Raw genomic sequence first — 26,903 nt, 5'->3', positions numbered from 1 at the left:
TCCAGTTGGTTCAAGGATGGAGAGCTTGGGAGACAGGGATACTTTCCCCCTTTTTTTTTGAAATGTTGTACACCATATTTAAAGGCAGAGGGAATCTGAGGTGAATATGGAATTGGCTTTCAGGTTATTGTTCTGAAGTCAGAGGAAATTCATTTTCATTATAACCTCAGAAATTTCTATTATATTAGAAGTGTTTTGGCAGAGGGTACTTCATTCTTTGAAATGACAAGTAATACCAGGTCTGTATTCCCTTTTGTTGCCAAAGGCATTAAAAAACAGCACTTCCTTAGTAGTCTGATAAACTTACATTTTTGAACATTTAAATACAAATTGGCCATGAAAGGAACTTGGCTATGTCCAGAGAGAGTGGGTTTCAGTTGGATAACATGGCCCCAGCCAGAATATTATTTGGACTCACTGCTGCTTCTTGTGAAACAGAGTTACTAAAATTTTCATGTAAGTAAATTGACAGTATGAGTATCCACTGGCTTAGATTCAGTGTAATTTATTTTCCCTACCAATCTCTGATTAGCTCTTACTTCTCTGTGGGATACATGTATGTGCGTGCGTGCATGCATGCACACTCACACACACACACACACACACACACTCCAATTACTTCAGCTCTAGGCAATGAGGACTAGACCACAACTATAGAAGTTCTGTTGAAGTACATGGGATTAAACCTTTTGGCATTGATGATCTCTGTAGCATCTCCTTTAAAGGGTTTCCCCTCTCCAGTTCATGCTCTGGGTGAGGAGCTGTAAGGAGCTGTCCACCTTATTTTTCTTCTTGTTTTGGTGGGGGTGGGGGAGGGGCGTGGTATTTGTTAAGTCCTTCCACGTTCCAGGCACTGTTCTAAGCCCTGGGATAGGTACAAGATGATCAGGTTGAACACAGTCCCTGTCCTACATAGGACTCACAATCTTAATCCCCATTATACAGATGACATAAATGAGGCACAGAGAAGTTAAGTAATTTGCCCTAGGTTACACAGAGGACAAGTAGCAGAGCCATGCTTAGAACCCAGGTCCTTCATTTATTCTCTTTTCATTTGTTCTTTTTCTTATCCTTTAGAATCAGTTCTGACCCTGTACATGTCGGGAATCCCCAGTGAATAGAAGGAATAGGTTTGAGAAAAAGTAATCGAGGCAGGGTAGTCACAGAGTCCACCTCAGATACTGGACAAAGAGACACATGTGACATCTCATGTATTATGTTGGGCAATGCAACATACAATACTTATGCCATTGGTGCCATTTTGCAAAATGAGGCCCAAGGCCATCCAAACTTCTAGAGTTTCTCCAGAGGTATTTCATGGATCCTCATTTTGTCCGAGACTCAGCATCCCCCTTCCAGGTTTTTTGTTGTAGTTGGTGTTATTGTTGCTGTTGTTGTTGAAGTTTTAATGGAACTTAAGTGATTATTATGTGCCAGGCACTGTACTAAGGGCTGGAGTAGATATAAGCTAATCAGGTTGGACACAGTCTATGTCCCACACAGGGCTCACATTCTTAATCCCTATTGACTTGCTCAAGGTCGCAGAGCAGACAAATGGAGGAGGCAGGATTAGAATCCAGGTCCTTCTGACTCCCAGGTCCATGCTCTATCTACTAGATCACACTGATTCAGGTGCACTGAACACTGACCCTGCTTCTCAATCATGGGATTCAGTGGCATCAGGTCAAGGTAGTAGTAGCAGTAGCAGTGGTAATAATAGCACTAATAATAGGAGTAGCAGCAGTAAGAGAAGTAATAACATTGACTGACTGTCCACTTGGAATGGTACACTGTACTAGGTGCTGGGGAAGTACAGAACAACAAAGTGATACATTCTCTGCCCACAGGAAACTTATACTCTAACAGGAGAGAGAAACATAAAAAATAGTGATAGCTAGAGAGGTGGTAAGAGGCTGAGGCCTCAAAATAAAAAAAAAAAAATTAAATTTAACCCCACAACCTTCACCCATTCATGTCATAACTGTAACAGGCTGACTGATATTGATCCAGAAAACTGGCAACTTATCCTAAAGGGGGTCATGATCCAGAATCTATGCCCAAGGGTGGCAAACACATCCATTTTATCAGCAGGGTCATTTCACCCACAAGTCTGTCACAGTGTTTTGGACTGCTGCCAGCAATTCCTGGATTCTGCTCTTGCCCTCTCATCTTTGGCTTGGACAGGAAAGGCACCAATGAGGTATTCTGAACACCAATCTCAACCACTACCAACCCCAGTCCAAACCCTGGGCTGACCACTTTCTGAATGCTTAGAAAAAAAGTTAAGCTCTCAATCAGCTTGCCCTCTCCTACCTTACCTTGCTACTCTCCCCATACAACGCAGCTCACACATTTCACTCCTCTAATGCCAACCTACTCATTATACCTTGATTTTGTCTCTCTCTCTCTCCACTGACCTACGTCTTGCTGCTGTCCTGGAATGTCCTCTCTCTTTTCATATCTGACAATTACTCTCCCCAAATTCAAAGCCTTATTGAAGACACATCTCCTCTAAGAGGCCTTCCTTGACTAAGTCCTCATTTCGTCTTCTCCCACTGTCTTGTGTGTTGTCTTTGCACTTGGGATTTGTTCCCTTTTTTTCACCCTTCCCTCAGCCCCACTGCACTTTTGTACATTTGGTAATTTATTTTTTTTAGTGTCTGTCTCCCCCTCTAGACTGTAAGCTCATTGTGGGCAGGGAATATGTCTACCAACTCTGTTATATTGTACTCCCTCAAGCACTTAGAACAGTGCTCTGCATAGAGTAAGAGCTCCATAAATATCTCCCTACTACCCTTCCTTTCCAAAATCCTAGAACGAGTCGTCTACAATCGATGCCTAGAATTCCTTAACTCCCATTCTCTCCTAGACCCCCTCCAATCTGGCTTCCGTCCCCTCCACTCTACCGAGACTGCTCTCTCTAAGGTCGCCCATGACCTCCTTCTTGCCAAATCCAATGGCTCCTACTCCATTCTGATCCTCCTTGACCTCTCTGCTGCCTTTGACACTGTCGACCATCCCCTCCTCCTCCATACCTTATCTCACCTTGGCTTCACGGACTCTGTCCTCTCCTGGTTCTCCTCTTACCTCTCTGGCCGATCATTCTCGGTCTCCTATGCTGGAGCCTCCTCCCCCTCCCATCCTTTAACTGTTGGAGTTCCTCAAGGGTCAGTTCTTGGCCCTCTTCTGTTCTCCATTTACACTCACTCCCTCGGTGAACTCATCCGCTCTCACGGCTTTGACTACCATCTCTACGCAGATGACACGCAGATCTACATCTCCGCCCCTGTCCTCTCCCCCTCCCTTCAGGCTCGCATCTCCTCCTGCCTCCGGGACATCTCCACCTGGATGTCGGCCCGCCACCTAAAACTCAACATGAGCAAGACAGCTCCTCATCTTCCCTCCCAAACCCGGTCCGCTCCCAGACTTCTCTATCACCATGGATGGCACGACCATCCTTCCCGTCCCGCAGGCCCGCAATCTCGGTGTCATCCTTGACTCGTCCCTCTCGTTCACCCCACACATCCTATCCGTTACCAAGACCTGCCGGTTTCACCTCTACAATATCGCCAAGATCCGCCCTTTCCTCTCCACCCAAACGGCTACCTTACTATTACGGGCTCTCGTTATATCCCGGCTAGACTACTGTGTCAGCCTTCTCTCTGACCTCCCTTCCTCCTCTCTCGCCCCGCTCCGGTCTATTCTTCACTCCGCTGCCCGGCTCATCTTCCTGCAGAAACGATCTGGGCATGTCACTCCCCTTCTTAAATAACTCCAGTGGTTGCCTATCGACCTCCGCTCCAAACAAAAACTCCTCACTCTAGGCTTCAAGGCTCTCCATCACCTTGCCCCTTCCTACCTCTCCTCCCTTCTCTCTTTCTACCGCCCACCCCGCATGCTCCGCTCCTCTGCCGCCCACCTCCTCACCGTCCCTCGGTCTCGCCTATCCCACCGTCGACCCCTGGGTCACGTCCTCCCACGGTCCTGGAACGCCCTCCCTCCTCACCTCCGCCAAACTGATTCTCTTTCCCTCTTCAAAACCTTACTTAAAAATCACCTCCTCCAAGAGGCGTTCCCAGACTGAGCTCCTCTTCCCCCTCTACTCCCTCTGCCATCCCCCCTTTACCTCTCTGCAGCTAAAGCCTCATTTTCCCCTTTTCCCTCTGCTCCTCCACCTCTCCCTTCCCATCCCCACAGCACTGTACTCGTCCGCTCAACTGTATATATTTTCGTTACCCTATTTATTTTGTTAATGAATTGTACATCGCCTTGATTCTATTTAGTTGCCATTGTTTTTACGAGATGTTCTTCCTCTTGACGCTGTTTAGTGCCATTGTTCTCGTCTGTCCGTCTCCCCCGATTAGACTGTAAGCCCGTCAAACGGCAGGGACTGTCTCTATCTGTTGCCAACTTGTTCATCCCAAGCGCTTAGTACAGTGCTCTGCACATAGTAAGCGCTCAATAAATACTACTGAATGAATGATTGATTGATTGAGTCCCTCCAGAGCAATCTCTTCTTCCCATAGTTCCTTACAACCAGTCAAAGAGGGACCGGCCTTCAAAAGGAGACTCAGAGGACACATGAAACCCCACTTTAGTTTGCTGCTCGGGCCCACCACCAAACAATTGATTTGATCTTTGGTTGCATAACATTCCAACCTCCCATATCTTCCATTACTCTCTACAAATGGCCTTGGATTATTTTATGGACAGTGTCACTCTGTGATCTAATGAACCGCATGGATGTAAATCAATCAATTATATTTATTGAGCACTCCCTGTGAGCAGGGCACTGAACTAAGTGCTTGGGAAAGTACAGTACACTTCCTGGTAAGACCAGGAATTGGACAGTGGAGACTTTTTTCCTGAAGAGCTTAGTTTACAATTATGACATTAAGACAAAAAACCCAGGAGCTCTTCAAATCTGAGACTGGAGGTATCACCATGCAGACTGGAGTTTTCAACCCAAATTAAGTTTAGTACACCACAGGGCCTGCTAAACTTCATTCATTAATAGACATTGAGCAAACTCACCAATTGGCTGTCACTTTCTTCACACTTGATCCTGCATTCACTGTTGAACTGGAACCCATTGGTGCACTGATACAGTCCGTGGAATTTAGGGGGTGGTGGGTCACAGGTGACAGGGACACAAGTTCCCTCCAGCCAGCTGCCATCTTGGGTACATTGAGTCTTAAAGGCCCGCCTTGCAGGGAGAAGTGAAGTGAAACATTCTGGTGAGTGGTTGAATAAACATCACAATAAAACCCTTGGGTTCTTTTTACTTGTTGAGGAGCCCGAAATGGTGCAGAGTAGAATTAGGCCTGTTTCCCTTACTTGACACTGGAATCACTACAGCATTAGGAGCAAGTGATGTGAGAATGACAATGAGGATAATGTCACCAATTTGCATCAGGATGAAATCATGAGTGATGGTTGTAAATTGAACTATCTGATGGCTAGTGGTTTATATTCAAACACAATGAAGTGGTTGCTCCACTTGGCATCTTTGGTAAAGCCTAGTACAGGAGTTACCCAAAGTTAACACTAAGGAAATGGATTTGATGATAGTGGTGCTGGCATCTTCTGCATTTCCTCTTCCTTCCCCCTGTTCCCCTGCCAGTCAAAATGATCACATGAGGCTCACTGTTCCTTAGAAAGTCGCCCCTAGGTGGCGGCGTGGGTTAGGGAGAACCCCCAGCTTTCTGGGGGTCTACATTAGGTAAGAGGGGGAGAGTGGTGGTTTTTTTCCTGCAGGTATTGCTACCTTAGAGAGTCTTCCCTGCTCCACTCTACCAGAACCAGGGAGACCCCAGGATGTCCAGAAACATGTTTATTGTCTCAAAATGTCCAGCAGAAGAAGAAACAGCAGAAGAGAAGCAGCGGGGCCTAGTAGATAGAGCAGGGGTCTGAGAGTCCAAAGGACCTGTGTTCTAATCCCATCTCCTCCACTTGTCTGCTGGGTGACCTTGGGCAAGTCACTTCATTTCTCTGTGCCTCAGTTACCTCTTCTGTAAAATGGGGATGAAAACTATGAGCCCCATGTGGGACAGGGATTTTGCCCAACCTGATTAGGTTGTATCTACCTCAGAGCTTAGTAGAGTGCCTGGCACATAGTAAGTGCTCAACAAATACCATAAAAAAATACACAAAAAAAGTTTTACTCTTCCTTCCTAGGACTTTTCCAAGACTAAAATTAGGGAGACAAGACTCTGTTTGATTTCTAACACATAAAGTCTCAAATCACCAGCATTGTCATTATCAGTTGAGATTTACTAAGGTTTCCTTGGATGGTAGAGCATTATATTATTTTAAGTAGCTGTGGTAAACTCAGGAGATCACCCTGAATCTTATACCTGGGTAAGATGGTCTGAGAACTGTGAAAGGTACTTTATTATTAAAAATCCTTATACTTGTAATTTAGTGCTTTTATTCTCTAGGCTTATGGACTCTATAACCTCTCAGATATATTCAGCGTGCAGGGATCCATTACTTTCACTTTTTTGGTTTATATCTCCTTGACTTTGATGTGGTTTGGGGTTCTTATTTTGTTCTTTCCCTATTTGTCTGTCACCAATCCCTTTTTTCCCTTTCTACTTAGATTGTGAGTCCCTTGAGGGCCAGGTATTACACTAATTCCCACTTATCCACTCTTTTCCCACCACTTAGTACAGTGTTCTGTATTCAAGGCAGATCAGTGTTTTCTCCCACATCAGCACATGGTGCATGTGGTCAGCAGAACAGAACAAAAAGCAAAGTATCACATATCCTTTGCCTAGGAGAAATCTTCTATTACAATTAGGTTCTTCATCAATTAATTCTTCCCTCAGTCAAAGCAGTAGGACAGGCAGTCTAGCAGTACCAAATTCCTCATTTAATAATGGATAGGAAACTCATTGGCCATGTCTCCATGCACTACAGGAACCAAGATAAAGGTTTCTTTATCTCTGAGCTGAACTCACTTTTTGGACTTGCGTGAGGCTCCGGGAACATGGTACCCTGGCTTGCATTTGTACTTGCAAAAGGAGCCCACTTTGTGCTTGTCTTCACGGCAACGGGCGGTTTGCAGCTCTGCGTTGGGGACGAGAGGTGGAGCCAGGCACATGAGTTCACAGAGGGCCTCTGGAAAGGACCACAGTCCATCTTCCATACAAGTCAGAAAACTGTTGTTTCCTGGAGAGGACAGAGGATTAACAGGCAGGGTTAGCGGTAGACCTGTAGAATGGATTTTAGACCCTGAACGGATGTTAGGACTTTTCTTAGGAAAAGATATTCAGTTTAGAGTTTTCTTAGCCTCCCTAGAAGCAAGAATTGGAAGATTCCCAACTCTGAACCCGACTGGACTATGGCCGCAGAGTCAGACCTGCTGATTGCTGTTAGGGAATGGATCTGCTCACTACTTGCAAATAAAAGGAAAAGACAGTGACTTCAGCTTCCCTCTGTCAAGTGATATGTTATGACTGAATGTTCTGTCCAATGTCTCCCTGAGACAATAAAGGGAGAACAGTAACTTGCATTTCTCAACAATCTCCTCCTCTCTTGCTTATTAAGAAATAGTGCTAACAAGCTGCAAAAGACATTTCAAGCTGGAAGGATGTAAGGCACACAGAGGTCAAGTAGAGGGTTTCTCAGTGCTTTACAAAAGTTGGAAGGGATCCCAGTTGTCCCTCACCCTGAAGATGAGAAAATAATCCCTTTTAATGGCCTATCTCCTTTACTGCAAAGCCTTTCCAATTCTATCAGATCCAGAGAGTAGTTGCTTGCACACAGAGGCTCTTATTCTCATCCTTCCTCTTCCTCCTTCCCCCCGTCCTTCTCCTTTTTCCTCCTGTCTTTTTCTTCCTCCTTCCCTCTCCTGTTTTTCTTTCTCTTCCTCCCCCTCTTCCTTCTCTTCCTTTCTCCTCCTTCTTTCTCCTTTCCTCCTTTCACCCCTTCTTCTCCTCTTCTTCCTACTCCCCCCCTCTTCTGCATGATTCATTCAATGAGTTCAGTACAGGCCAGTATCTGCAAACATCCCAGATGCTCCTGTGTTGATGAACTGTGATATTACAAACTCACATGGTTTGACGTCAATGAATGAATTAGGCAGGAGAAAGTGGGTGATTCATTCAGTTTCTATTCTTCATTGGCTAAGTGGCCTCATGATCATCTACACTATACCCAACTCTTTTATTGTTACCTGGGTACTTACTGACTTACTAGTGTTGAATAGTACAGTAGTTCCAGAAAATGTTAGGGGAAAGATACCAAGAATAGCTTAGCCTAGCTCTCCATAGTATCAGAACTAAGCATGCTATTGCTGAGTGATCAATAAGGAGTGAATTAAACAGATCCAGAACTCCTTAAACTTAACTAAGAGAACTGCCTTCTTTTCCATTTGCTGGGGAATAGGTCAATTGAGGTAGTTACGCAATTTCCAAGAACATCTCAAATAAAGGAAGATCTTGGACAAAAAGAAGTTGTTGAAGTCAGGAGAAGAGTCAAATACAACCATTTGAAGAAAGGGGTGAAGTAGGAGAGGAGGGCAAGCACACAACAGACAGACTCATTGGAATCAATTGGTCATCATCTTCCCTGCCTTTCCATTACAGTAGAATTTAAACGTTGGAAGGAATGTAACGGAGTCTGGAAGGGGACTCCTGAAGTGCAAGATTGTGGCTCACCCCATTCATGCAATCCATATTTTGTAGCAACCTTCACAGTATTGCTAAAATCCACCCTTTCTTCTCCATCCAAACTGCTACCTGGTTAATCCAAGCACTCATCCTATCCAGACTTGATTACTATATCAACCTCCTTACTGACCTCCCTGCCTTCTTTTTCTCTACATAATCCCCTTGCGTTTTCCTTTATCTCTTCCCCTGAATTAGAGAAAGACAGGGCAAGGGGACCACAAAGAAGGGAGGGGAACACACTTGGATCAATTAAAATTAATCAATCAATTTATTGAATGCTCAGTGTGTACAGGCCACTGTACTAAGAGATTGGGAAAGTGTGATCACAGAAAGAATGGATGTGAAAGAAAGGGAGATGTGGAGAGGGTCAAGAGAAGAAAGGGTCAATTTCCCAAAGCCAAAGCATCAGAGAGGTCAACAGGCAACAATGGAAGGAGAGAGAAGAGCTCAAATTTGATGGAGATCCTTCCATTTGGAATCCGGAAGGCATCCAAGCAGAGCAGTGAAGCGGACAAATAGAACAAAATGCTAGAGGTAGAAGAAACATGAGCCAAGAGGAAAGAAGTGGCCTTTGTATTGCTAGCATTCCAGGGACTCATTCCCAGACACTAAAAACTTCAAAGGGTTAAAGAGAAATTGTATTCCATGTTTGGCAATTCCAAAAAGTATGTCAATGGCTCATTAAAACCGGGCTCTCATAGCAAAGGCGTAGGCAAATCTTATCACATTGTGATCATTTAATTGTCCAAAATTTTTTTAAAAAGGGCCCAAGGGGAATTCAACCAATGGGCATGTGTAAGAAAATCTATAAAAGCTGCCTGGAAGTTAACTCCTGGGATAACTAAAACAAAATAAAATCCTGACCAAATCATCTTCATACCCTTGCAAAGCAATCGATACCAGTTTTTTTCCAAGATGAGCTTTACAGATCCAACTTATGAATTTGTATTATTCTGATGGAATTACTTGAATTTTCCTTCCCTCTTTAGGATGGAATTGTCTGCCTATTCCAAGATGGTGTTGCCGACGATGCGACTGTACCTATGGGTATGTCACTCTGAGAATCTCTAGCACTTTTGCACAGTGTACCCATGAAAGTATAGTAATAGTGTAGATTTTCTGATCCTTTGTTATTTGAGGTGCTCTGCACCCAGTAAGTCCTCAGTAAATATGATTGATTGATTGTGTGAGCATTGATCGGAGAGCAGCAACAGCATGACCTAGTGGATAGAGAGTGGACCTGGGAGTCAGACGGAACTAGTTCTAATCTTAGCTTTGCCACTTGTCTGCTATGTGACCTTGGGCAAGTTATTTCACTTCTCTGGGGCTTAGTTACCTCATCTGTAAAAATGGGGATTAAAACTGTGAGCCCCATTTGGGACAGGGACTGTGTCCAAACTGATTTGCTTGTATTTGCATAGTAAGGAGCTAACAAACACCATCATCATCATCATCATGTATTGCCACCTGCTCCCTAAGAGGAACCACTTGAGTTCTCAATCATCTTGATCCAAACCCAGAGGTACCAATTTACCCAACGTCTCTTTGGTAAAGGGATTTAGAGGATTTTCGAAAACTCCAATAAATTGGTGGGCAAACAAGTTCAGTTCTGTGACAAACAGCAGTGTCTCTCCAGAAAGAGGGACTTGAGACAATTCCTTATCTTCCCATGCAAACCCTGCCTTTCCCCTGGCTTACCCACCACTGTAGACAGCACCATCATCTTCTTTGTCTCACAAGCCCATAATCTTGGCATTATCCTTGACTCCTCTCTCTCATTCAACCCACACATTCAATCTATCACTAAATCCTGTCAGTTCAACTTTCACAACATCACTAAAATCTACCCTTTCTACTCCATCCAAACTGCTATCATGTCAATCCAAGCATTCATTCATTCATTCATTCATTCATTCATTTAATCGTATTTACTGAGCGCTTACTGTGTGCAGAGCACTGTACTAAGTGCTTGGAAAGTACAATTCAGCAACAGAGACAATCCCTACCCAACAATGGGCTCACAGTCTAGCACTTATCCTACCCCACCTTGAATACTGAATCAGTCTCCTTACTGACCTTGCTGCCTCCTGTCTCTCGCCACTCCTGTCATACTTCACTTTGCTGCCCAAATCATTTTTCTACAAAAACATTCAGTCCATGTTTCACAACTCCACAGGAAACTCCAGTGGTTGTCCATTCACCTCTGCATCAGACAGAAACTCCATATCATAGGCTTTAAAGCATTCAATCACCTTGCCCCCTCTACCTCACCTCATTGGTCTCCTACTACAACCCTGCTAAGAACAGTGCCTGACACATAATAAGCTCTTAAAAAATACCTTAAAAAGAAAAAGAGGATAGGAGGCAGCAGCAAAGCAGAGCTAAATGGCTTGGGTGGGGTGACCACTTTGGTCCCATGGTTTTGTTTGACTTCGGGGAGCAGTGTAGATGGAAGTCACTTGTATTCTGTGTTGTGGTTTCCCTATTAGTTAAATAACGGTAAAAATTCAGCTAAGGATATATATGAAAAGAAGGACTTGGGGTTCTTTAAAAGGCGAGAATGAACTATTGACTCAGAGTTTTCACAGGGGCAGGGCCTGCTTACAGGCATCATTATTAGGTCTTAGTGGAGGACAAAGAGAGACTGGAAGGAGCAGGATGGTGTGTGGCCTTTTGGCAAGATTGCCTTAGTCAAAAATATTTGGTGAGCACCCCGGTGGGTAGAGCTCTGTGGAGGTTACAAAGGACAGAAAGATATGATCCCTGCCTTTGAGGAGCTTAGGGTCTAATAGCCACAGCTGGATCTCCCCAGCAGGGAGGGAGGGAGAGGAGGGAAAAGGTATTGATATTCATGTGGAAGTGTTCCTCTCCTCAAAAACCATTCCCTCTTTGGATTTGGATTGTGTTGGGAGGGGCGGGGTGTGGTGAGGCCCTGGAGGGGGCTCCTTGTACTCAAAAGGAAGTAATGCTATTAGCTTTTACAAATGTCTCTCAGAGCTGCCTTTTCCAGAGGAGCAAGAGGATTCTCTCCGGGGTTTAAGATGAAACCTTAGCTGGAGTGCAAGGTAAATTTGGACAGCAACCTAAAGTGTGCCCATGTGTGGGAGAAGAAGAGGTTTCAGAATAAGGAGTATAAATGACCTACTGGACCTCTCCAACCAGTGGTTCTCAATCAGTGGTATTTATTTTTTTTCATGGTATTTGTTAAGCAATTATTATGTACCATGCACTGTGCTAGGCACTGAGGTAACTATAAGGTTGGAAACAGTTCATGTTCCTCATGGGGCTCACAGTCTTAATCCCTGTTTTACACAGCAGGTATCTGAGGCACAGAGACATTAAGTGACACGCTTAAGTTGTGGAGCTGGGACTAGAACCCAGGTCCTTCTGACTCCCAGCCCCTTGTTCTATCTACTAAGCCATTCCGCTTCTGGTATTTAATAAATGCTTTTGTTGTGCAGAGCACTACACTAAGCACTTGGGAAAATACAATAAAAGAGAGTTGATGGCCATAATCTCTACCCAAAAGGAGCTTTCTCCAGTGTGGGAGACCATTCAATTGAGGGAGACCATTCAACCCTAACTAACATAGAGAGTGGGAGGTGGGGGCAGCAGAGAGACAAGGAGAGGGACCATGAAATTCTTGGAGGCAGGTCAAAGTCATTTTGATTAGAAATTATTATTATTAGCTGTAATAATAAGAATAATAATAAATGTTAATTTATTCAGCTCCCATCCCTAAGCCTCCTGATTGAGACACAGAGTGTGATTTATGAGTTTGGGTTATTAATACACCTACCATCATAGGTAACTCGGGTGATCAAGGATGGTTTTACGGAGTTCTTGGTGGATTTGTTTCCAAAGTTGCCTTTCATTCCCTCTCCTTCCTAGTTACTATCAAAACTAGCCTTGTGCAAACTTCTAGATTTGGGTTAAGCACCGGCTCCAGGCGGAGGAAAGCTTTCTGAGCTTTATTTAGAAGGGAGCTGACTAAATCAGCAACAGAAAAGAGCATCACCTGAGAGTAGAGGCTCTGGGTATGCTCCTGCAGAGCTCCCAGCAGTGAAGGTTAAAGTTCACTCAGAGGCTGGGCCAAAAGATAAGGCCCAGGCTTGTCTGAGGACCAGGCTGTCCATAAATGCCCAGCCTGGGGCATCTCCTCCACATTGCTTTGCATTAATGCTGTCAGACAGCCCCACTCCAACACACCCGCTGCTCCCCTGCCCTTATCTTGGGTTCATTTAATTAGGCATCACACTGAGGTGAGCACTCAGGCAATTACAGCTTTGATTCTATTTATTCCTGCTTTTTTCTTAGGGTTGATTTTACAGGGGTTGTGGAGGGCAAATTTTACTGTCATCTTCTTTACTGCCTAGTGTTTGAGTGTATGTGTTTGTGTGTGTATGTGTTTGCTCACGTGCATGTGTGTGTTTGCATATGCTCTTACTTGACATTGAGGGATGCTGCATTACACAAACACAGTCAGTCGAGGAAAATCAGAAGGAAATTAAACTTGAGCGTCAATAAATCCTTGGCCATACTTCACCTCCCTCAAGCTTTTATGGCCTTAAAACAACATGGATTCGAAAAAGGGTACATGTCAGAGTTTCCTAGGGCCTAATCCCGACTGTGGGTAGGGGCCTACGATACCTTTCAGCTGGGCTGGGCGGCGACACTGGAAGGAGCACTTCTTGCCGAAAGTGGTGCCTTCGAGGCAGGAGAACGTAGCGGGGTAGACGTGGTACTGATCTGGGATCCCACAGTCCACAGGCTCACAGGCCACCTGCTTGTTCCATTTCCCATCTGTGCACGTCATGGTGATGCTGGAGCCCAACTGCAAGGCACAGATCCAGAAGAATGTAGCAACCAGAGGAGGAGACTCTTAGAAAGCCACTCACTGTCCCTCATTCCAGCTGGATGGGAATCGGTCCTGGGGATCATGCTTCTCAGAGCACTATTCTGGCCCTGGCAGTGAAGCTGAGACAGGCATAACCTTTAAGATTCTTGTAGATTTCGAATGAGAATCGGTCCTAATCAATTGGTCACTACCTCCCACTGTCTAAACTGGTTTCAGTTGCAAGTGATTTCCAGTGACACGTCTTGCCTTACCAAATGGGGTTATTAATGGCTGGTCTGTACTTCATCTCACCTTAAGGGGTAATCTACAGCTGTGTGTTACTATGGTAGAAACATAAAATCCTGACTCTGAACTTCCCATGGACTCTCTCTCATTTTACAAGGAGTCCTTGAATGTTTATATATGGGAGGGGACTTTGTTGTTAATGGTATTTGTGGAGCACTTACTATGTGCAAGGCACTGTACTGAATGCTGGGGAAGATACAAGCTAATCAGGTTGGACACAGTCCATGTCCCACATGGGGCTCCCAGTATTAATCCCCATTGGACTTCGGTGTCCCTCACATCAAACAAAATCATCTCCCACTCAATTTCAAGGCTCTCAACCAACTCGCCCCTTCTTCTGAATCTATCTTTGCCTGCTATTCCTCAGCATCTTCTTTTATCTCCCCTAAAGTTAAATCTAAATTTTTCTTGCTTTCACCTTTCCCAACTCCATCCCCTACACAGGGTGTTTCCCAGGACATAAACTCCCCCACCTCTCTATAACCAACAGATCACATCACTCCTCATATCCAAAGCCACCCAAAATCCCACCTCCTTCAACAAGCCTTCCCTGATGAATTCCCAGCATGCCAGCTCATACAAACCCACCCACTATCTCTATCCCTCAGAGATATTTTTACCCATCCTGTGCACCTCTGTATATGTTACACAAGTGAAGAGTCAACTGTTTAACTTGCATTATTACATTAACAAATATTTTTATGTCTTCCTCCCATATTAGAGTGTAAGCTCCATGTGGGCAGAGAATGTGTTACTTCTCTATTTTGTACTTCCCAAGCACTAAGTACAGTGCATTGTATCCAGTGAGTGATCAATGAATTGCATTACTACTACCGACATGACTACTTCCTCCTACATGCAATTTATTTTAGTGTCTATCTCCACTGCTAGACTGTAACCTCTTTTTGGATGGGTACCATATCTGTTCTCTCTATAATAGTCTCACAAGCCCTCAGTTCAGTGCGCTGCACAGCGTAGGTACTCAGTAAATCCTCTTGATTGATTGATGATTACAACAGTTGTCCTATACAACAAGTTCTTGCCTCTCTGTTGACAAGAACCCCTTCCTGCCTCATATCTCAGAGTACATCACAGGTATTAAGTGTCTCCATTCCCAGTAGACCTGGGTGACAGTCCAGAATGCCTGAGCCCAAATTCTATTTTCCTAGCCAACTGGGGATGATCCCTGTCTGGATATATTAGCTGGATGGGTTCTGAGAAGGCCTGCCTATTCTAAAGCCCTGACAGAACAGCCAGAATTATGAGTTTACCAGGTGGGTCACATATAGAGGGAGACGACAGGTTAAAAAAAAGGAAATTGATGTTACACGCTTAGCATTCAGAAAAGTCTCTGTGAGGTGAGGAAATAGACAGAGAAGAAGCAAGGACTGATCAGTGCAAAAGAGAGAGAAAAAAACAGGGAAAAAATGGAAAACCAAAATGATATCAGGGCTCCAAACCAAAAGAAAAAGACAGTGATGAAATAGAGGAAGGAAGCGTCCACCAACCACAATGCCAACTGGATGATAATTGTTCCGGGCCCCTAGGGAAATTTTATTCATGGTGATGTGGGTCAAATCATGGGAGATTTGGGACACCAAACATCGATCTGGGATTTTGAAAGCAAGAGACTTTTTTTTATCCCTAGCACACATCAAAGGGACTTGAAATTCCTTATTGCCAAAGCACCCTAATGGTTTCCGCAGAAGTTCAGACCTGTCTAAATTTGATACATGAATATGTGCAGAATGGAAAAAGCAGTCAACATTTCCTAAAGCCAAGGAATGGACCCAGACCCTTTTTCAAGTGGGGTAGGTGCACATGGAGGCAATGCTGGTGGCAAGGGAATGGTTGATCTGAGCTATGCTTTAATCATGATGAGATACACACAAAGACTACGGCAGAAGAAATCAGTGCCCTAATACTCTGATGCCTGTATATACAAACCCACCCACCATCTCTATCCCTTTGAGAGATTTTTAAGCACTTACTATGTGTCAGACACTAAGCTCTAGGGTGGATACAAGCAAAACTGGTTGGAAACAGTCTATATCCCACATGGAGATCATAGTCTTAAACCCTATTTTACAGAGGAGGAAACTGAGGCACAGAGAAGTTAAGTGACTTGCCCAAGGTCATACAGCAGACAAGTGACAGAGCCGGTATTAGAAACCAGATCCTTCTGACTCCCAGGTCCATGCTCTTTCCATTAGGCCATGCAGCTTCTATCCATCTATCTATATGTACATCTACATCCATATCTGTATCTATAATATCTGTAATATATCTAACCCTTTATTTAAGAAACTATTTTTTCCTGCCTATAAGGTTGGCAGCTCTCTTTAATGAGTAAAATGATTCCAGGTCAAAAGATACATTCATGATAATAATAATAAAAATATTATAAATTTGCTCTTCAGGAAACTCATTTCAAGGCAGACGTGCTTTGAGATGGAAATGCCGTGGCTGCAAAGTCCCAATTCAGAGAGTTCTGAGATATCATTCCAGAAAACCCCGTCTCCCTTAACCATCTGCTTCACTTTGGTTCTCTGGAACCGCAACCAGCCAATTCCCTCCTCCTTATTTGTTATTAGGATGATTAACTGCAGAATATCCTTTAGCATCTTGACTTTCCAGCGAAAAGGGAGAGGTAGAGCTATTTGGAATTTTGCAGGCCCACTTATGGCTGTTTCAGGAGGCTAAGAGTGGGCTCTTTTACTCTGGGTAGCTTCAAGTGACCAAATGCCCTAGATTAAGCAGGATAATCAACTGGCCTCTAAGTTCCCCTTCCAGCTGGGGGGCAGAGATAGCTGTGGTGGCAGGGTGCCCAGAGTTGGGCAGTCAGCTTCCCAGAGTAGTGGCAGGCAAGTGGAAGTTGCAGCTGCTTCTGTGCAGCCTCTCCTGACGTCACTGTGTTTCACTGTGGCTCCTACCCGACTGCTGGCTAGCACTGGCTGTCTGGAGCTGGGCTCTCCTGGCCACTGTCTCTGAGCCCATTCTGGTGAGCACCTCCTGGGAAGGAAAAGTGATCGTGCCATCTGAACTGTACTTTCCAAGCACTTAGTACAGTGCTTTGCGCTCAGTAAGTGCTCAATAAATACGTTTGAATGAATGAATCTTTCCAAGATCTAGAAAACAATGCTAAGCCCCAGTCTAACAACCTAAAATGTATTTTTGCTCTCCCCATCTCCACAGAGAGGAGGGCCCAGGTCCTTTTCCAGGAAGAAAAGAAAATAAGGTTTCTGGATTGATTCAGCCTGGGGTCCCCTTTAGCCCTTCCGGATTTCATCTATGTATGTAGTGTCCAGTATATAGACAGTACTGTATGTTATAACCAGCTGTGACTTAGGATACCACCTTCCTGGAGGTATTTTGATTTGGATTTGAATTCTGATGTAGACTCGCTAGACGGGAAGTCCCATTTCCAACCTTCCCTCAACTCATCCAGTCAGTGGTATTTACTGAACTCTTACTCTGTGCAGACAACTGTACTAAACGCTTGAGAGAATTCCAGAAACTAAGTAGCCATGACTCCTGCCCACAAGGAGCTCACAGTCTACTGGAATCTACTCCATCCAACCTGTGCCACACCACTCCAACCCCACTGGCTCCTGTCAGGGGAACAGAGGCCCAGTTTTCCACTGCCCAGCCAGGACCAGCACAAGTGGTGCCTGTCGCCTTGAGATTGGAGGACTTCTTTTTCTCCCTCGCAGACAATCAACAAGTCAGCAGATCTGCTCACCGGCTCATGGACTCCTTCCAAGAAATTTGTTCCACAGTCCCACGGCGGCCAGACAAACACCCTTGAATTTCAAGGGTCTGTGAATTTCCAGACCAGCAGATCAGCCTCCAAGAATCCAGTAGCCTTACAATAACAGTGCTTTAAATTGACACCGTGCCTTTCATCCCCAGAGGCCTTGAAGTGCTTTACTAACTTCAGTATATACAGAGGGATCATCCCGTCACCCAGTGCAGGCCTGCAGCTGCTCCTGTGAGGAGCCCGGAGAATAAATGCTAGCCGCAGTGGGAGTGGGCCGATGGAAGTCTGGTTCCCCAAAGGCCAAGCCCCGCTTATCCCAGCAGGCCATGCGCCGAGGCCAAGTCAGTTTGAAGGCAGGCTGGAGGCCTTGCACTGCAAAGGGGCCATGCTCCCCTTCCCAAGGAACAAAAGAGCCCAGAACCTGCCTCTTTCCTCGGGGAGGTCTTTGCTCTCTCCTGTGACTCGGTCTGACCCTGGGTGAGATCTGATGGGACCACACAGCCTGAAACATAATGGCTCTGGGCTTCAGGTTTGGTGGCGGTGGTTTTTATTAGCTGTCATCTGGGGGCTGCCTTGACGGCCACCACCAGCTGTTGCTGCTCCCCTCCTCTCTTCCTCTCACTCTTCCTCCCAAAATGAGTTGTGCATAAGGAGAGGTTGCAAGAGTAGAAAGGACACATTCCCACCCTCCCACCCCCACCCCCAGACATGCAGTTCAGTGTTGATTAAAACCATTAAAACTTAACCAAAGCAATAAACCCACTTTCTTTGGGCTCCCAGCCGTTGGGCCTTGATTAAAGCCCCTCCTCCTTCCCAGGGTCCATGAGCTCGTCTGCGCCTTCTTCAGGAGACGCTTCATGTGTGAAGTTTCCTCCCCTTAAAAATGAACAGCTGTGTGCGCCCTTCCAAGTCCTCTTCCACCGCTGCCCACTACTGTGCTCCTAATTGAACCCACATGAGTGCCGCTTTCTTTTCCTGGCATGATTGATGATGCTTTTGCACAATGCTACGGAGCTGCTGGGTTTTAAATAACACCTCTCGGCTGGAGCAGCATCGGGGAGGGGGGATGGCGGTGGCTACAAACCAAGCCAATTGAGGCAGAGGGAAGGAAAGGGGAGGGAGGGGATGGAGGTGGTACCATGAAAGAAAGGGCAGAAGAGGACAGAGGAGGGTGGGGAAGGGATGAAAGACATAGTGGTGACAGGGCAGGGGGGCAGAGAAGCTAAACATGAGAAGAAGAAGGGATGGGCAGGGAGGATGGTCCCAATAGGAAAGGGCATGTGGATGATTCAGCAGCTCATGTGGCTCTTTGCAGGTCCTGGGTGGATTAGGGGAAGACTGGTGCCACAGCACCAAGGACGCCCACTTTGGGGGATATGTCTCATTTTCCAGAATCCTAGATCTTCTAGCTAGAAAAGTCTCAAGAGGTCATTTCATCTAAGCCCCTGCCTCAAGGTACGTGAGTGATGAAACCATCCAGAGGAATGAGAATTGTCTAATCCATTTTTCAAAATCTCCAGGAATGAAGACTCCAGAGTTTCCATTGGCGATGCTCTTTTGCATTTTATCACTATGTGAGTCAAGAAGTTCTAACTTAGGAAGAACAATAATCTCTCCCACTTAACTTGAATCTTATTTCCTCTTGTTCTGTTTCCTGGGAACAAGGAGATAGAAAGCCTTCCTAGATTCTAAGGCAGTTGTTATGTCAATCTTCTTGGTCTTCTTTCCTCCAAGCTAAGCAAACTCCAATTCCTTTAACCTTTCCTCATAGCACCCACCTTTTCCTTGGAGATAGTAAGAAAAAAAGACCCAAAAAATCTGACTTTGGAGTTCTCTCTCCAAGTCCTTAATTCTTTGCCTTTGTTCATAAAGGGGCTATGAAAATCCCTAACCCTCTCTGCTCCATCAGGTCGGTATCTTCCCCAGGTTAATAATCAGGCTGCATAGGTTATGAAAGGAAAGATGGCCACAGCTAAAGCACGGTCTAGGCAGGGGCAGGGACTGAACTGGGTAGAGGCCCATTGTTGGGCAGGGATTGTCTCTGTTGCCAAACTGTACATTCCAAGTGCTTAGTACAGTGCTCTGCACACAGTAAGCACTCAGTAAAAACAATTGAATGAATGAATGGAGAGATCCAGGAAATAAGGAGAACTGATAACTACATTTCCCACAACCAAGAGGAAGTCCTTGCTTCCTGGGGCAGGGGCAGGTCTAGGCCTGAAAAATGCACTTAGAAGATTTCCCAGTTTAAAGGTTTAAAGTCAAGGGGCAGAAGATGGAGGAAGGCTTTGAGGAGTGGAAGCTCCTCTGCTTCTGCCTGTTGTTCACCCTCCACTCTTTATAAACTCATGAGGTCTGGAGCCTATGTGAAACCAAAAGCACCATTTTCTGATTCGTCTCCTATAGGCCTAAATGCAGCCTGGGTTGGCCCTTGCAGGTACCAGTTCACTGGGATTTTCCCAGTGTCCTGTTGGACCAGGCTGGTCCTTCTCAGTTGTTCCTGAAAGCTGCTTGCTTATTTACTAATCATCTTCTTGGGGGTCACCCAATGAAAATCCCTTCATCTGTAAACTCATTTTGGGTAGGCAACATGTTCACCAGTTCTGTTACATTGCTCTCTCCCAAGCACTTAATAAAATGCTCTGTACACAGTAAGTGCTCAATAAATACCACTGACTGCTTGATTGATCTGGACATACAAAAAGATCTATAAGTAGAGCAGTGCACTTCTGGATACTCTAGATAATAGTACCCTTCTTTCTCCCATTCATGCTATTAGAGTGCACAGGCAAGCTCAAAGATGCTCTTCTTTCCTCCACTGGCTCCCCATCCCATTCCCCTTGGAATCAATCAGTGGTGTTTATTGGAGCTTTCTTTATGCAGAGCACTATACTAAGCACTTGGGAGAGTGAAATACAACAGAGACGGTAGACACGTTCCCTGCCTACAACTAGCTGTCCTTATGCTGGGATGAGGGACACATCTCTAGCCCTTCAGTCCATACAGACACTCACTGTATTATAGGTACTGCAGAGGATATCCTATTTAATGCTAAGTAGAGTTCATGCCAACCAGAGAGGGCATTTCCAATAATCAAGACCCAAGGCAAAACTGGAGTTGAGAGCAACAAGAGCCAGGAGGAAGACATAACTCCAGTTGATGTAAGTCTATGATGCTAAAGTTATTTTGATTCTCCTGGGATGGAACCAAGGCAGGACTCTGAGAAAATGAATGGACGAACCTCAGCCATCATTATCCTAGGAAGCAGAGGATCTGACCTGGAACTGAAAAAGCTGTCCTGACTCTGATCTAAGAATGCATCATTTCTCAAAGGGGATTCAGACATACTCAGGGGATAGATCTTCTACTAGAAATAGAATGGTAAATCCCTTCCTCTCTTCATATTTGAGCCCTTTATGGTCATTAACCATGTTTCCTGGCAAAGAGATGGACCTAGAATTATTGTGTCCAATTTACAGAAAGGGAAGCTGAAGGAACTTGCCCAGTGTTACAATGGATAAGCTTGCTCAGGACAAGTGTGTCTTTTCAGCAAAGATTTTTTTTAATACTAGAAATTGTTGTTTTTACCCTGAAACTGCAAGACATAAGTTTACCACTTGAGCATCTAGCTATCATGAGGGGTGGTTACAGGCTGACTGACCTGTGTTTGGCAAGGCATCTGATTGACAGCTTCTCACCCCTGGTAAGCAATCGAAACTCTCAGCCATGCTTGGCCACAGGCCAGTTAGGGGACATTTACATGTAAGTAGTTCCCTAGCAAGCCACCCTTCCCTCCACAACCTCAATTTAGAGATATGCAGGTTTGCCATACTGAGCTGAGAATAAAAGAACTAATTACCTCTAGACTGTAAGCTCCTTATGGGCAAGGATAGGGTTAGGGTTAGGTTTAATGCCAATTCCATTGTATTGTACTTTTCCTAATATTTAGTACAGTTCTCTGAACACAGTAAGCACTTAAAAATTCCTCTCCCCACTTCCTTAGTACCATCAACAAACTGGAGGGATCCAGGAACTTCTTTCAACGTGACCATCAGGTTTGTCTTTTGGAAGTCCAAGCAAAGAAGCTGGAGGTGAAGTCATAAAGAGGAAGCAGGAGTCCTGACATCTGATGCCATTTGTTCCTGAATTGTAGAGCCAAACTCTGCTTCATCAACACCACGGGGGAATAAAGATTCTCAAACATTCAACCCTTCTCAATGTAAATCCACCACTCATAAGTTCTAAGAATGCCAGTTGTATGTAGATTTCTATGTAGATTTCTATGTAGTTCTATGCCAGTTCTAAGTAGATTTCTCCACTGATTTCTTTACTGTTTTTGAAAAGGGGTTCATGTATTATGTAAATTTGACAGTTACAAGAATTTCCTGATTGAATAATTGATGATTTGGGGTGAGTGAGTTTTGGGGGGCTGAAGCTCTTGACATAGGCTTAAATACCAGAAGATGGTTGAGCTAACTCTGCCAGATCTTGGGCACTTCTTTTCAACCTTCCTAAAAGGTCTCAAGAAGAACAAGTTGTCCCACAACTGCATGAAACACTGCCCTGAGTATACAGTCTTTTCCCCTATCCAGATGACAGATGAGATCCTTCCCTAGGAAGCTCATAGATAATTTTACAAAGGCAACTCCCTCGCCAACTTTACAGTAATAACAACAGCATCATGTCGTAAAATCCACTATGCTTTGTGTGCACAGGGAATTGGGGCTGGGGTTTGGATCCATTCATATGAAACCTTGCCTCCTCCAAAAATCAAACCAGATTTTTGTGATATTTGATGAAATTGTGAATTTTTTTTTTCTTTACTGTTGGCTACTTTCCTCTGCCCTTTCTGGTTTTGGCTGATCTCCCACAATTCCCAGCCTACTACTTGGAAACAGCAAGCATGACAAATCTCCTGAGAAATCCTTTCCTTATCATATTTCTAGCCCAAGTTTTACAGCCCCAAGAAACTGAGATAGCCTCTAAATTATGAAGGGCTTATCCAACTTAGATTGAGACTTCAAATGTTTTGTAACTCATTTGTGACTAGAAAAAAAAGTTTTTCCCCAGTTCCAAGGGATACACATTTGAGAACTGGTGTGAGAAGGGTTGAAAGGATTTAGGGAACTGGGGAGAGCAGAAAGGAAGGGAAGGAAGGGGATGAGAGAAGAGGAAAAGGGAAAGTAGAAGTAGGAGAGGTGTTATTGTGGGGTGGATAAGTGTTCACACCTTTGTCAGTTTGCTTGAGATAAATAATCCTTAGGTCTGTATAGGTGACTATATCTTTTCAAAAACTGAAACAATGGATTCAAGGCCAGCATGACTCAAGGGGAAATCTACAGAAAAGTGAGAGTCTTTTCATGAGGTGCAATCAAGAAAGAGAGGTTGAAGAACTTTAAGGGTTTGTGTTGGGGGAGGTCCAGTTCTCAAAACCGTATTCTTTGTTCGGGAAAGGTAGCTCAGACCTAAGCTCTTTGCTTCCCTCAATTGTGTGCTACCGAAATGCTGCAGTTGCATTACTCACCTGGCTCTTGATGAGATCGTCATCTCGCTGTATTTGAAGGGAGTACCCCTTTTTGCACATGACAGTGCACTGTGCACCATTGGAGGGGCCACTGTTGGTACAGTTCAGAGAGGCATTCTCGATATCCAGCTCTTGGCAGTCAGTAGCTTCACAAGAAAAGTGGACACAGCTGGCAAGAAAACAAGACATGGTCCGTTACTTGGTTCCTCACGTAGACAGTTCCTACACTGTTGATTCTTCTATTTTCAGAAAAATAAGCCCTCTTATTCAACCTCATTCTCAGCTCCCCTGTCCCTGACCTATTGCTACTATTCTTCCCGTCCTCTGAAACTCCCTCTAGCCTGCAAATCTGCGAGACCACAGCCCTGCCCATCTTCAAAACCATAGTGAAAACCCACTTTCTCAAAGACATGCCCTGATTTATCTCCATCACTCCCAGTCAAATAATCCCAAGCAGCCATCATCAATACTTTTATATGATTTACATACCTTGATTTACATACATTGTTTTACTATTTTTTGGAAAGTCTTACTGTTATCAGTCATATTTTTCCTCCTGTTCCTACAATATGTAAATGGTTTGTGTCTATCGCCTGTATTAGATTGCAGCCTCACTGAGAGCAGGGACTGAGGCTTTTATTTTTACACATTTTTCCAAGCCAGCAGCTAATAATAATAATCATGATATTTGATAAGCACATACTATGTTTCGGGCACCATACTAAGCGCTGGGATAGATACCATGTAATGGATTTGAACACAGTCCGTATCCCATATAGGGTTCACAGTGTTAATCTTCATTTTATGATGAGGTAACTGAGACAGAGAGAAGTGAAGTGACTTGCCCTCAGTCACACAGCAGGCAAGTGGCAGAGCTGGGATTAGAACCCAGGTCCTTCTGACTCCTAGGCTTGTGCTGTAACCATGAGGCCATGCTGCTTCTCTTATAGCACATCATTACCTAGTACAGAACTCTTCACGTAACAGGCACTCACTCAGTATTACTGAATGAATGAATGGAAGAGTGAAAGCATTTAAAACATGAATCACACACACACAATGGAATCTTCCCTGACCAAGCAACAATTGAGACTAGACTGCTCTACCTAATTCTGAGGCAGAAATGCTTATAAAAGATAAGACCCTCTTTACTGAAATGTTTCAGTTGGTATATTTGCAAACCCTGCCCTTATCAGGAGAAAACATGAGTCAATCTATGGGTGAGTCAGCAAGTTGGATGCCTTGCTGTCCTTTGATTTCTAAGGTGACACTGTTGGTATTACTGCTCTTGTCAGCCGATTTTGCAGTTGATTTGATTAAGGAAATGGATTGAAACGACTGCAGGAGAGACCTAAGAAAGAAACTGCTGCTTACCCCTGGATTTTACAGAAGGAAGATTTTACTGTTCTGTTCTGTATTCCAAATTCCATTACATACTCCTATCCCTACTTAGGGGATCCTGTAGCATACACTGTGAGATAATAATGGTGGAATTTATTGAGCACTTACTCTGCACCAGGAGCTCAAATAGATGAAATACAATCAGATCAGACACAGCAGTTTCTATAGGGAACTTATGGTAAAAGGGGTGGGGGACCGGTTTTCTATTCCCATTTTACAGATGAGGAAACTGGGGCCCAGAGACTTTAAGCATTTTGAACAAAGTAAGACAACAGGTAAGAAGCAGAGCCAGGACTAGAACGTGGGTCTCTTGACTCCCAGTTCTGTGCTCTTTTCCATGCAGCCTCTGAGGGCATGCTGAGGTTACAGTTTGCTCCCTTAACCTGTGATGGAGATTTCCCTGCTTATCTCTTTCCTACTGATGCCTGTTACTTTTGGAATCTGTAGAGAAATACTGCAGAACTAGACAGGCCCACCCAAAAAGACAGTTACCATGGCACAGATGATTCCAGAATTTTACCCTTCATGAAGAATGAACACTGAGATGAAAGCCTGAGATGGAGAGAATTTAATCCACAGCTTTTCATCAAACTGAGCTGTAGTCTTAGAAGTCACCCAGAGCTGAACTATTAGGGCAACAGCATTAAGTAACACTTACTGTAATGTTTCCCCATTCATAGGTTTCTCTGAGATCCCTGCATAATGGCCTGGGGATCTTTTTGCCACCTCCTTGAGGCCCTAGATTACCCCATATAAAGACCTCAGAAAGGCTGTAACTCTACAGTCAATATGAGACACTTTTAAACCAAACAATGCAACTGTTCACATTTTGTAAGCAAGAATGAAAAAAAAAAACCCAAATGTTTCCAATTTAACAAGATCTGCTGTTTAGAGCTACTGGTTCCAATTTGGTCGCTACAGCACAGTTGTTCTTAAAGACACAATTTAGGGCTGGAGGCCGGAGACCTGGGTTGTATTTCCAGCTTTACTGTTGACCCACTATGTTGTCTAGGATAACCATTTCCCTGCCTTCAGCCTCAGCTTTCCCATTTAAAATGAAGAGAATAGAGCCCACCCAATTCCACCTTTCTTCAGAAAATGCGAGTTACTTTCTGACAAGTATGAAGACAGACGCTTTATTTCTTTGCTTTGGTTTAGACATTCTCTCAGACCTTTGGGAAATCATTCAGCTTAGTATTTGTCAGGGTAGTCTCAAGAAAATGACAGGGATCCAAGAGTTAGGAGTCCATTGTGAGCATCTGACATGCTGGGTGATGGTGGGCGGGTCATTTAGCCTCCCTGTGGTTTTGTTTCCCCATCTGGGGCAAACAAAATTTGCCCCTCCCAACTCACACATATAAAAATAATAATGATGGTATTTGTTAAGTGCTTACTATGTGCCAAGCACTGTTCTAAGTGCTGGAACATAAACATATGTTTATGCCTTACGAAGAAAGATGGAATAAAAATCCCAGAGACGGTGATTACGATGAAGATGATTTTGCTACATTGGCCCAAATGCCCATTAACTAGAATGTGGCTCCAGCTGATCTATTTGTTGCCTCTATATGACTGTTTTGACCTTCATGAATTCTTCTTTCCCTTTCATTGATACTACACGTGAAAAATGAATGATTTTGAAATCAAACTTGCTTTCACATAATTTCCAAAAAAAAAGCATATGGAAAATTTCTGGGATGGCAGAAATCCTAAACAAAAATTACAAATCTTAAAGTACACTGTGCTCATTGAGAACTGGATAAATACTTCAGCTACTACTACTACTCCTCTTATCATTACTACTGCTACTACTACTACTTCTACTGCTAGTATTACCACTTCCACTACTACCTCTACGACTAATCCATCATTGAGTCCTTAGATGTTCTGTTAGCACAGTGTGGCTGAAAGAAAAAGTTGAACAGCTGTGCTGCTGTTCAGTGATAAAGCCACTCCTTATTCCATTTTATGAGTGACCTCATATTCCTGAAAATTATTCTTATTATTTCATAAAGCATTGTCCATCTTAGCCCTTATTATTTCTTCTTATTCTTCTTATTTCAATGGGAAACTGCTTATTAGAATCAAGCTAACAGGTCTGGGGAGAGACCCTTGGGATGTTATAGTTGCTAATTTGACTTTGCTCCTCCTGGTTTTGTCAGTATACTCAAATACCAACACTCAAATACCAGGGAGTTTGGCTTTAGAAAATTGATCAGAGGAGAGTATCCTGTGGTGATTATCTGCAACATATCTGAAAGTTGGATCTTAGAAATTGGAATTTGAATGCCTGATAAGATTCCTAATATTTTTAGTTTTAATAATAAGCACATTATTTAAGGCATTTCTTTAGATGGAAATCCTAAGCACAGGCTTAGATGCAAACACAGCTATCCACCC

At 44.1% G+C, this 26,903-nt stretch overlaps 1 protein-coding gene across 2 annotated transcripts in view; it reads right to left on the bottom strand.

Annotated features, from left to right (window-relative positions):
* The window catches only part of PAPPA (pappalysin 1), a 276,545-nt gene that overhangs the window by 56,904 nt on the left and 192,738 nt on the right, over positions 1-26,903 (bottom strand). For both annotated transcript variants that reach the window (XM_029063723.2, XM_029063721.2), the window contains exons 14-17: positions 23,103-23,271; positions 13,326-13,509; positions 6,963-7,173; positions 5,035-5,206 (exon numbers count right to left, since the gene is read on the bottom strand). In XM_029063723.2, the coding sequence (XP_028919556.1) occupies positions 5,035-5,206; positions 6,963-7,173; positions 13,326-13,509; positions 23,103-23,271 (736 nt within the window). The remainder of the gene's footprint in view (positions 1-5,034; positions 5,207-6,962; positions 7,174-13,325; positions 13,510-23,102; positions 23,272-26,903) is intronic.

The sequence above is a fragment of the Ornithorhynchus anatinus genome, chromosome 4, assembly GCF_004115215.2.
Source record: "Ornithorhynchus anatinus isolate Pmale09 chromosome 4, mOrnAna1.pri.v4, whole genome shotgun sequence".
NCBI classification, from domain to species: domain Eukaryota; kingdom Metazoa; phylum Chordata; class Mammalia; order Monotremata; family Ornithorhynchidae; genus Ornithorhynchus; species Ornithorhynchus anatinus.
This window is presented reverse-complemented; position numbering and strand designations above follow the sequence as displayed.